We start from the raw sequence: 11424 nt of genomic DNA, 5'->3' as shown, positions 1-11424 counted from the left end.
TATTTTTATATTAAAGACAATATATTGTTAGAGGCACCATATTTGTTGGCAAAAATTTAAATATTGATCCTTTATATTACAGAAACGTACTTGTTACTCTAAATTCAACTTCCGACCCGTCCTCACAAGTGCGGAAAAAGTTAAAACATGATGAAAATGACCTTTTAAAACAAGTTATAAAGACAATTTAAAAAGTCAAAGATTTTTTTTACAAGGGTTGAAAAATCCGTTGCCTATCTATTATGCTATCCTATCAGTCTTATCCCTATTTTTTTATGTTTACTATATTTATTTATATACTCTTGCGTCTTACAGTTCTGTTACTTCAACTTTTTCGTCTAACATTCAACGTTTTTCCATTTCCTAATCTCTCTCTCTCTCACGCCACGCAGAAATATTACTGTATACGCACAGTAAGTAGTCTGTGTGTTGCATGAATGTCTAGTGGACAATAATGTGGTTTGGGTTTTGGGGTGCAACAAATGTATGACATTTGACACAGTGCATTATGGCCTTTATATGGGTGAGCAAGGACAATAATGAATTTATAAAATAATCGTTCCAACACAGACCAACACTTCTATATGTAATGTCTCTATATGAATCTATAAAATAATCGTTCCAACACAGACCAACACTTCTCTATGTAATCTCTCTCTATTCTCTCTCTCTTTCTCTCACTCACTAAGTTTATATCAAAAAGTAAGTGTGTATTTAATTTTTAATTTATATTTGATGAAAATTTATTTAAAAAATCTAACTATTTATTGAATTTGATAAAAATATGTTATAAATATGGTTTTAAATCAATGTGAATTTTGATTATTGTACAGAAACCAATGTGTTGCACTTTCATAATTTATAGATAGTATAACTTTCTATAACAATGTAACTTTCTATTAAGGAGTGGCTTGGTATGAGAGCTGATGAGTAAAGAAGAAAGTTAAACTTTATTTATAGAAAGTAAACTATAAATAATTTCTAGTTGGTATAAAAAACAATTTAAGTTTTCAATGAGTTAGAAGCCCAACTTCTAGCATAACAAAACTAGTAAAACCCAAAAGTTTCAATTTTTCAAGTATTTTATACTCTTTTTAATACCTCCCTTTCAAGACTAATAATTATCAACATTATGCACATATAGATTAACAAAACTATTTAATAATCATAAATTTAGCAAAATTAAATATTTTTTGGGTGAAATTGTCATTTCTAGAAGTACCAAAATAAATACATACAACAGAAGGGGATAGATAATTTAAACCACCTTCTATAAAGGTTTCCTAATTCTCTATTCCAAAACTACAATGATAACAAGACTATTTACAATTTAAGCCTTATTTGGATAAATGATTGCAAGTGCAAACCAAGAAAGAGGATCTTACATAATATTGCAAAATCCAAGAAAACATATTTTAACTAGTCTTAGTCTTTTTGGAAGACAAAATTGAATTTTCACACCCAACTCAACTTTAATCTTCATCAAAATCTACCGATGAGAGGATTGGACATCAAATTATATATTTCTGTTTATAAGAACGCAACAATACATGTTGCCCACATCTTCCCTCTACCTATTGAGAGAATCAATTGTATTTAATGAAAGGTATATTTAAAGATGTTAGAACATTTTAGAGACATTAACTAAATGCATTGGTTTTGTGAGTTAGTTAAAAATATTTTATAATAATAAAGTAAATATTATTTCATCAAAATTTAAAAACAACTATTTTAAAATAAAATAATATAACAAAAAATGAAATGTCAAAAAAGTCATACATTTAAGACCGGAAAAGAATAGAGTAGTAGTTTATTTTTGGGTATTAGAGTACTAGTTTATTTTTTTGATTTAAAAGAAGTACTAGTTTATTTTAAAACAAAAATACTTCTTCTGCTCCTATATATAACTTATATTCAAAAAGGAATTAATGATCTTTATTATAAGTCATTTTGCATAAACAATAAATCATTAATTACTTTCTTCCTATTTTTTTTTTCAATTTTCTATTATTAGATTAAAATATTACATATGAAAGATAAGTGATTTTAAATATGATGCATTTAATGAGGATAACCTAATTTTTTTTTATTTTTTTAGACCACATCAATAAAACAACCCTCTTTAGTTCCACTTAATTAGTTAGAAGTAATCTATACTCCTTCCGTTAAAAAATATAAGACATTTTTTGAGAGGTTAGATATTAAAAAATGTAAAACATTTTTAATTTTTTGAGGTGCAATCATTACTTTTTTTCCAAAAGTACCCTTATTGATAATAATTTTATATTTATTGTAATGTGTTTAATAAGTGTAAATATAAAAAGATAAAATTAGTTAAAAAATAGGCAACTACTTTATTGAAGGGTAAAATTTAATTAAAAATATTTTACATTTTTGAACAGAAAGAGTATAAAGTACTGAAAAGAGGAGTACTTTCTCTGATCCTATTTATAAAATAAAGATATGAGACTTTTCTTATCATATTTATAAGTCACCTTATTAAATTTTTATTACAAATTTTTTCATTTAATCTCCATTAAATGTTTAAGAGAAAAAACATGTTATTACATAATGTATATTTAATAAGGGTGAAATTAAGAAATGATTAAATTTCTAAACAAAATTAATAAATTTTAAAATTTTTCTTAATTTGGTAAACATGTAAAAAGTACTTTATAAATATGATCAAAAAACAAATGGTAAAACACATTATAATATATGTGCATTGGAAGAGGAACCATTTCCCAAGCACAGGAGATAATTTGATAGAGTAAAAATGGGACTGATCTTGAGATTAAACTGAAAATATTTTAATTCATGAACAAGAGGAAAAAGGTAGGAAAGGATGAAGATTGGACCATGAATAAACTACTTGTGGTTAAGAAGTGGTTAATAGTTAGGAGGCTTTCAATGAAGCCCCAAACAAGGTCATGAACCTCACAAAAAATAACAGCACCAACTTGTGGTTCCTCTTGTACTTGCGTAAACCCCATGCAACACAAATCCTGAAGCGGATTCTACTGCCGTACACATAATTCAACTTGCATGGACATTTTCCCAAAACTTGTACAAACGTTCACATAACTTGCATGAGCTTCTACCAAGATGCGTGCAAGAAATGACAACGCGGGTCTCTCTGTCAATGTTTCCACACAGTAGTATGTTACATTGCGTTGCAATTTACAGAGCTTGTGGGTGTTACTGTTAGTTGCTGGTAAACAGAAGAACAAGCGCAAAGCAAACTCATTGCCTCTATATACTTTACAATCACTCTAATGTTAGCAGCTACGCGGATTGTTGGACTCTCTCTCTCTCTCTCTTGAGTAAATTGTAAATTACTATTTACCGAGGATTCTCCTACAAAAAAGAATTAGAGGGGACAAAAACCCATAACATGGGCAAGTTTAAAAGCAGGCTGAACGAAAGGATTACTTTGCGGGGCTATTATCAAGAGTGGTGAGACCTATCTTTCAGAAAGATGGATGGCCATCTGCTGGAGGAGAACTTTCTTCTGAGATGCATTAATAACGCCCTTGCTCTCAGCATCCAGTATGACATCTGTCATAATTGCAGCGGCATGCCCTCTAGGCTCGTCCTCTGAAGTCCTCCTCAACATGAACACCTAAATATGACAAATCAGAATACATAGTAGACCCCAGCACTAGAATTATTTGGACAAGTATTTATTGTTTTCCCTTTTTCTACAGCTTGTCCTTTGGTAATCAATCCAACAGAGCCTAAGCCCAAAGAAAACAATAAACTAACAGGAAACTATGCTCGATGCGTCTTTAGACTTGGTTTGGATAGAGGAAAAAGTGGAGAGAAAATAGGGAGGAGAGAGAACTAAGGAAAAATTTCCAAAAATAGTAAGTTTTATTATTTTTAGGAGTTTTTCCTTCTAGTTTTCTTCCTTCCTATTTTTCTCCCCATCCAAACAAAGGGTTAAAAAGGAATTTAAAGATAAAGTATTTAAGTCATAGCTGTGGCTTAACAACAGTTAACAGTCAGTTAAGCCTCATGCTTGCTAAAGCCTAAAATATATAATTTTATGCATAATTTCCCTGATAGAAGGGATTTGGGAAAAGGTTAGGGGTAGTTAGATGAAGAAGTTATTGAAGAATATGCCAGGCATAACGACCCAGTTAAGCATATGCTAGTAGAACGTGCATTTTTTAATTGTTTACTTTTACATCCGATGCTGATAACAAATAAACAAGTGTGTGAGCATGATTGGAATCATTCCCATCTCAGAATTAACACATTACAGTAGGGACAAACAAAATCACCTTGTAAGTCAGATCAATCTTACAACGTGTAAGTCATGATGAAAAAATTGCTAGATGTTAAAACAACACTGGATGAAACAACATTAGATGGAGTTCATGATTTCCAACCCAACATATGAATGTGCACTAAAATTTGAATTGATGTAGCGGCAGTCAGTATTAGTTCTTATCAAACTTTATAGTGAAAAAATGTACAGATCTAACTGAACACATGCACAACATAAGGTCAAAGAATATTAGAATCAAATTGATACTATCACTTGAAAAAGCATGTCATACCTGCCCACGATGAGATATCTCTATGCAGCCGGGCCGTTGGATAAATGGCTCCCCGTCAATTTGAACAGGGAAAGAACATGATGAGTGTATTTTAATGACTTTACCTTGGGCTAGCCTTCTGGCTTGAGAAAGACCAACCTATACAAAACTCACCCATTATCACATTAGCTTGAATTGACAAAGTCCTTTTTTATTAGGGGTAAGACTTAGATACTTAATTTTATGTACTTAATATATTTTTATCCAATCCAATTAGCACAAGTGAATTTTAATGTGTTAATAATATTAATAACAAGAGTTTGTTATAGAATATATAATCTATAAAAGATCCATGTGTCTTGATTTTATAAGTTTTTCCTTTTCATTAGACATATAGGCATTTTGGAAATTATCATACTAGTTGGATAAAAATGTCAGCATTTAGTTCCCTTTGAGTAATATGACTAGCCTATTTACATAAATATGTATATCTTTAAAGGATATTTAAAACAATTCATCAAAGAAATAAAGATAAGTAAAATTTCTACATATAATCCATCAACATTTCATATCGATGCATTTTCACCATCGTCTCATGCAAATGTATCAAAACATGATAATCTGAAAGTTTGCACAATTAAACATTCTAAAATCGGTCATTTTAAATCAATATAAAGAACTAATGTTCATTAGGTTAATTCTAAATAAAGAAGGATTTGATACCTGAAGTTTGCCTAGGTGCCATGCTCCACATACACATACCACCTCAAGCATTTTATCGTGCATTGATTGAAGACTAAAATCATCATCATGCTCATAGTCATTTTGCCAAAGATTTACTCCACCCATATAGCTCCCAATATTAAGCACAATTAAGCCCTCTGAATCCTAGACAGCGGTAAGAAAACCCCTTAGAGATAACTTGAAAAAATGTACTATTCAAGATGCATAATTTTAAGTATTGACAGATGTTTACTTTGGGAATCTCAATGTCTTTCCCATCAACTTCAAGCCACACTTGCCACGGCAAGTCTGCACATGTTCTGTCCATTATATCTTTAGCTCCTTCTTTGGCATACCGTAGTTTATTTAAAAACTGCGGATGTAAATGTCATCAGAAAACACTATTCGCACAAAATAGATACAACAAAAAGCCTACCCGGGATTGCAGGAGTTCAATATCGTATGTAAGAGAACCAATAAGTAGCTATGCTTTGACTTCAACAAACGGGCCAGAACAAGGGTGTAAATTACATTGCCGAAATGTCAAAAATAATACAGCAATCACCCATTAATTTTCAACATAATCTCTCTTGATTGTAGCTTGTAGCTAAGATGCATGACAAGGAACATCAAAAAAGTGTCAGGAGGCCCCTTTTTTCCAGTTAGTTCCAATGTTCCATCAAGCAGCCCAATGCCCAAAAAGCTGGGCTATTTAAAATAATCACAACCTTCTATTATATACTATAAGTAGCGGTGCTTTCAAATATTGTTCAGCATTGGATATTGAAATTTATACCATGTTCCTTAAAAGCTACCTTACATTGACAGGGTGCAGTATGGATAAACATCTTACAACTATAAAATACCAAGAAAGAAGAACCCATGCCTGACTGCAAAATTTCTCAGGATATACTTCTCGAGTGACATGAAATTCATATGCAACCTTCGCATCACATCCAATTCCTATAAAAGTAATTTGGATATGTCAATAGTTCTCAAGAAACAATATTTGACAATTGTTTCAAATAAGTACCTAGGTAGTTCATCATGGATTTAGATTTCACTTTTTTCCCTTTTCCTTCTGAGTTTTCTTCTGTAATATTTACAGCCCAGCGATCCAACATAGTAACTGCTGCATTGCTAACATCTTGCAAAATCATAGTCAAACCACCTCGTCCATCAAGATCAGAGAAGCCTCCTCCCCAATTCAGTACCCTTGATAAATCGTTTCCAGTACCTAGGGGGAGAATTGCAACAGGTGGAGGTGACTCAAAATTGAGTTTTTCTATTGCATCTAGGACCCATGCAACAGTGCCATCACCGCCACATACCAACACTCTAAAATATTGCACACTCTTGAAAAACTCCAGCCCCACCTCAGGACCCTGGGATGCACTTAACTCAAATATCTACAGTCAAATAGCGAAATTCAGCTCAGGCTCATTAAGACCATGGTATGAGATAAACACATCCATTACATATCAAGACAAGCATAGCAAATTAGGTATTTTCATAGATTATTTGCTTTTGAAAAGATATTTAGTGGAATTCAGAGAAACATTAAGCCGCAGGATCATCCAGAGATCCAATAGAACACAAGAAGAAAATGTTAAAAAATAAAGGAAAGCCCCATTTAAGACAAATTTAATGACCAAAAAAGAAGAATGCAGCACATGGTGTTTCCCAGGTTCCAATGTATAGGAAGCAGAGCAAATCTATCACGTATCAAGTCATGCTTAACTTTATACCATAATGGAACTTTGTGTCTCTTCATTTTGGTAACTCATGAATAGAAGATTATTACTTAATACGATACAGTAATTAATAATCTTAAAAGAAAGTTAGTGAGTCAGTTAGTTAGTGAGTCAGTTCTGAGTAATATAGCAGCCATCCCTATGTATAAAAGGAAGGGGCTTAGGCTATTATTAAGAAGGAATCATGGAATAGGAAACTTCAGTATGTTATTTCCCTTTCTCTTCAAACACAGAAAAGGAAATTTAAATATCATGCAGTTGCATCTCAACAAATTATTTACATTTTGAGCACTGTGGATCCAAATCACACAAGAAGATGGCAAAGGTTTGCACAATAGGGTCATAAGTAAAATCTTGCATAAGGGGGGAAAAAAAGTAAAAGCAGTACATCATTTTTTAAGTTGTGGTAGCCTGGTAGGTAAACAAATATTAAAATGCGGGTCAATAACAATTTTCATTGCATGGAATTTTAGAAAGAAGTCAAATTGCACTTGAGTGTAACAAGTTAAACTAAAGTCCTTTCATTTTCAAAAAACCACAATATTTTCATAAAATATGAAGGCAAGAGTAAAATATTGAAATCCATTATATAAGTCCACTGATTAAACCAAGCTACTTATCAGACACATCCCTGTTCCTGAATCATATGATCCAATCTAATATTGACAAGGCAAAAGGTATATGAAAAACAATATTAGTTTCTTACGGTCAGAAGTTCAAGCTTGGTTCTACCTGAACGGGATTTAATAGCATGTTCAATCTCCTGCGAAGAGAAGGTCCAAGCTGTCCACCACTCCTGGCATTTATGAAAACCAAGAGTGGTCTTGCATCAAGGGGCAACTCAAACAATGTGTACTTCTTAATTACACTATGTGTCTCAGTTTTACCCTTTTCTTGCATTAAAAAATGAGTGTCCCTCATTTCCAGCACTCTACCATTGTTCATGTGATCAAACTTCCCATCGCAACTAGATTTCTTCACATCTGACAAGCCATTCAATGCATATCCCAAAGTTGCCTCTGTGGCAGAGGAATTCCTTGACAAGCAATAGGTGGAGCAACTACCTCCATTCTTATTACGATTACGCCGCTTTTTAATCTGACCACGAACTGAAGAGGTTATGATTTCTTGTGTAAAAGAACTTATTCCCTCTCCTTTTTGATCTTCATCAACTTCTTTGACACACAGAGGAGAGAGGATAACACGTCTCAAAGGGCCTAAATCACAAACGTCACCAAAATCTCTAGCCAATTTGGCATGACATTTTACATGAATGAGGCGCTGACACCAGCGGCAATGCCAAGAAGGAGAGGCATTGACGAATGGAACACCACATATTTCATCACAGTAAAAACAGAAGCCAGACATCTCCTGATTATCATCCACATTAACCCATCTCTCTGACCAATGGTGCCGCACATAGCTGAAAGCAGCCTGTGCCACGCATTTGCAATCCTTTGCAGCAAACTGAGAACAATAGAAATGAGCAGCTACCCCACAGACAGAGCAGCGATGGAGAGGAGTGTGTGGTGATGCTGTAGTGCCTAAGTTATGAGAAGGCCCAAGTGAAGTCAAGCAGACACAGCAAGTTGATGGTTGTTCCCCATAAGTAAAATCTTCAAACCATATATGATTTGATAAAGGCACTTTCAGGTTTTTCCAAACTTTTTTCTTGGCTCTGGCAGCAGCTTTCACCCAATTTAGTGACGTCCTTCTTTGCCACTTGAGAATAGCATAAATGAGGGCTACCAGTCCAAGGGATCCAGTGATCAGCCATCCAAATATAAATGGACCAGAAGCATCATGGCTTGTAAACAACTTTGTAAATGAGATAGCCATAGACATTGTGGTAAAAGTCATGGCTATTCAGTTCAACCTAGCTTCCAAAAGATTATATGCATAGAACCTGCAAACAATAGCTTGTCACTCAGAGACTTGTAAGCATAGAAGTTAGCTGACAGCAATAAATGGGGCACCAAAACGTACATGAACTAAAAACCGGTGCCATCATTACTATAGTCAAAAGCTTGGGATCATTATAAGATAGAATAACACAAAAGGTGCTGCTGTATTAACATGACAAAAAAATTATTGTCAGGTGAGTCTACCATTCACCTACATGGAATTTACTAGGTTGATAGTTTGATACATTACCTAACAGTACAAAGTTTGCAACAGAGTGCCATTAATTATTGATTGACTACTAACAAATCGTGATCCTATGAAAACAGAAAAAACAATGTAGGAAGAAACCAAGTCAGATGAGGGCATTATGGTGAAGTTAAAATCCTAAAACTCACAAAAAAAGGAATTTTATGTGCGTTTAAACTTAATTGATCATTCTACCACCCAAAAGTAGATCGATTATAAACGTGAAACACACATCTCAGACCAAATAACGTCATGATCAAATCATATAATGACTCCAAACCCAAAACATAGAATTTAGGTCAGATGAGAGGTATTCGATCTATGCAACTCAATCTAAAGACTGGAAGCCAATCGGAAGTAATTAGAAAATGAAAGATCAAAGGACAAATACCAGAATGGACGTTGCAGAAAAGGATTGAAGACTAGAGTTTAGCGCGCGAGAGAGACTATGGAGATTCCTATCGGAATGAACGAAACGCCGGCGATGCAGATGCGAATTAATACTGAATATATTAATTTATTATATTTATTATATACATATTGTGAGCATGGGGAAGGAAAGGAATGGAGAGAAGAGGATTTTTTGAAAGTTTTCATTCGGCATTTACTTTACTTAATGGAAAAGTAAGAGAAGAGGAATAAAAAGGCGGGATTTCCGTTGCACAACACGCGGATGCTCCTTCGGAATCACCCGCGCAACCCAACCCAACGCGTTTAATCTCAATTTACCGTTCACCCAGCTAAAAATTCTTAATTTACCGATATGTCCTTTAGCATTTAAAAAAAAAGAAAATAATGAGAAAATGACAATTAAAGACCTTATAGAATACTCTCTCCATCCCAAATTATAAGATAAATTTAAACAAAATTTTATGTACCAATAAATCTCATTAAATACACTTAACAACTTTATCTTTTTAAAATAAAAATATAAATTTTAAAAAATACCCATCATTTAATACATTAAAAAGAGAAGAGATAGAAATTAATTATAAAAAGAGAAAGGATAATATTATAATTGGTGCATTTAATAAAAATTTAATCTACTCAAAGTATATTATATTTTAGGATGAAAAAACTCCTTTAAAAGTATCCTATAATTTTGAGAAAGAGGAAGTATTAATAATAATTAAAAATCTTTGAAAATTGAAATGCTATAAAAGACCTTGTAAAGATATTTGAAATTAAAATATTATTAATTATTGAAATAACCAATATATGATTGCTCATAAATTGAAAAAAAATTGATTGATTGTGAATTTAAGAAAAATTACCTTTGAGTAGATGGATAGTCAATTATAAATAAATAGATAATTTCATGAATTATATATCGTCACTTTTGAATATAAGGAGAATCACTTGTGAATTTTTTAAAAATTATTTGTAGGTTTATAGAAGTCAGTTGTAAATAAATATTCAGAAACATGAGAGTGTCCCTTAATCATGATGAGAAAAAGGCATAAGTCAATAATTTATATGTAACGAAAATAAATTCTCATCCACTTGCTTTAAAGGAGAAAATATAACAAATATATAATGGAAAATAAATAGCACAAATTTGACTAAAGACACTAGAAATTATTAATATGAACAAACCCTCAATGTAGGGGTAAAAATCACGGGTCGTCTAGACCAATAAATGTAAGGGCCCTCACCCTACCTTCCTTAAGGTCTTTTGGACTAAGCTTCAACACTCTTCACGGAGCCCAAGATGGCTTTTTTCAAGGTGGTGTTTGAGTTATTTCTCACCCCACCAAAGAGATTTTTTGGAGCCTTCTCATACTCGAACCTCCAACCTCTATCACTTTAAGGAGCTTGACCCAATGGTACCAAACTTGGTCTCAACTTTCTTAAGGTGGTAAAGGTTGGAGGTTTGAGTCTGGGAAGGCTCCAAAAAACCTCTTTGGTAGGGTGAAAAATAACTCAAGCATTATTTTAGGAAAAGCTGGCTTAAGCTTCGTGAAAAGTGTTGGAGTCTAGTCCAAAAGACCCCTAGAAAGGGAGGGTGAGGGTTGTTACAATAAAGACCAACTCCATTATGATCAAAATAAGACATAAGAGAATTTCAATCAGATGCATAAACAATCGCAAACAACCAGCCAAAACACTTAATTAATAGGCTTATAATAGAGGATGAAGAAGATGAAAAACACCAAACTATAGGCTATAATGTAAAGAATACCTCTTACACCAAGCAACAAATCAACGATCCAACCATTGAAAATTATGCATCAGATGTTGTAAACTAACTC

At 33.0% G+C, this 11424-nt stretch overlaps 1 protein-coding gene across 1 annotated transcript; it reads right to left on the bottom strand.

Annotated features, from left to right (window-relative positions):
* Positions 1 to 2841: 2841 nt before the first annotated feature.
* LOC129309167 (diacylglycerol kinase 2) lies at positions 2842 to 9790 on the bottom strand. Its single transcript, XM_054950570.1, has 8 exons — positions 9564 to 9790; positions 7754 to 8927; positions 6301 to 6676; positions 6154 to 6230; positions 5521 to 5640; positions 5268 to 5432; positions 4566 to 4703; positions 2842 to 3622 (listed from the first exon to the last, which is right to left on the bottom strand). The coding sequence occupies exons 2-8, from the start codon at positions 8879 to 8881 to the stop codon at positions 3464 to 3466; spliced, it is 2163 nt and encodes a 720-aa protein (XP_054806545.1). The 5' UTR covers positions 8882 to 8927; positions 9564 to 9790; the 3' UTR covers positions 2842 to 3463.
* Positions 9791 to 11424: the final 1634 nt, after the last annotated feature.

This window comes from Prosopis cineraria, unplaced genomic scaffold (genome assembly GCF_029017545.1).
Source record: "Prosopis cineraria cultivar Desert tree isolate PC_DT_omini unplaced genomic scaffold, ASM2901754v1 PC4, whole genome shotgun sequence".
NCBI classification, from domain to species: Eukaryota; Viridiplantae; Streptophyta; class Magnoliopsida; order Fabales; family Fabaceae; genus Prosopis; species Prosopis cineraria.
Note: the sequence above shows the minus strand (reverse complement) of the source record. Positions and strands in the feature narration are given on the sequence as shown.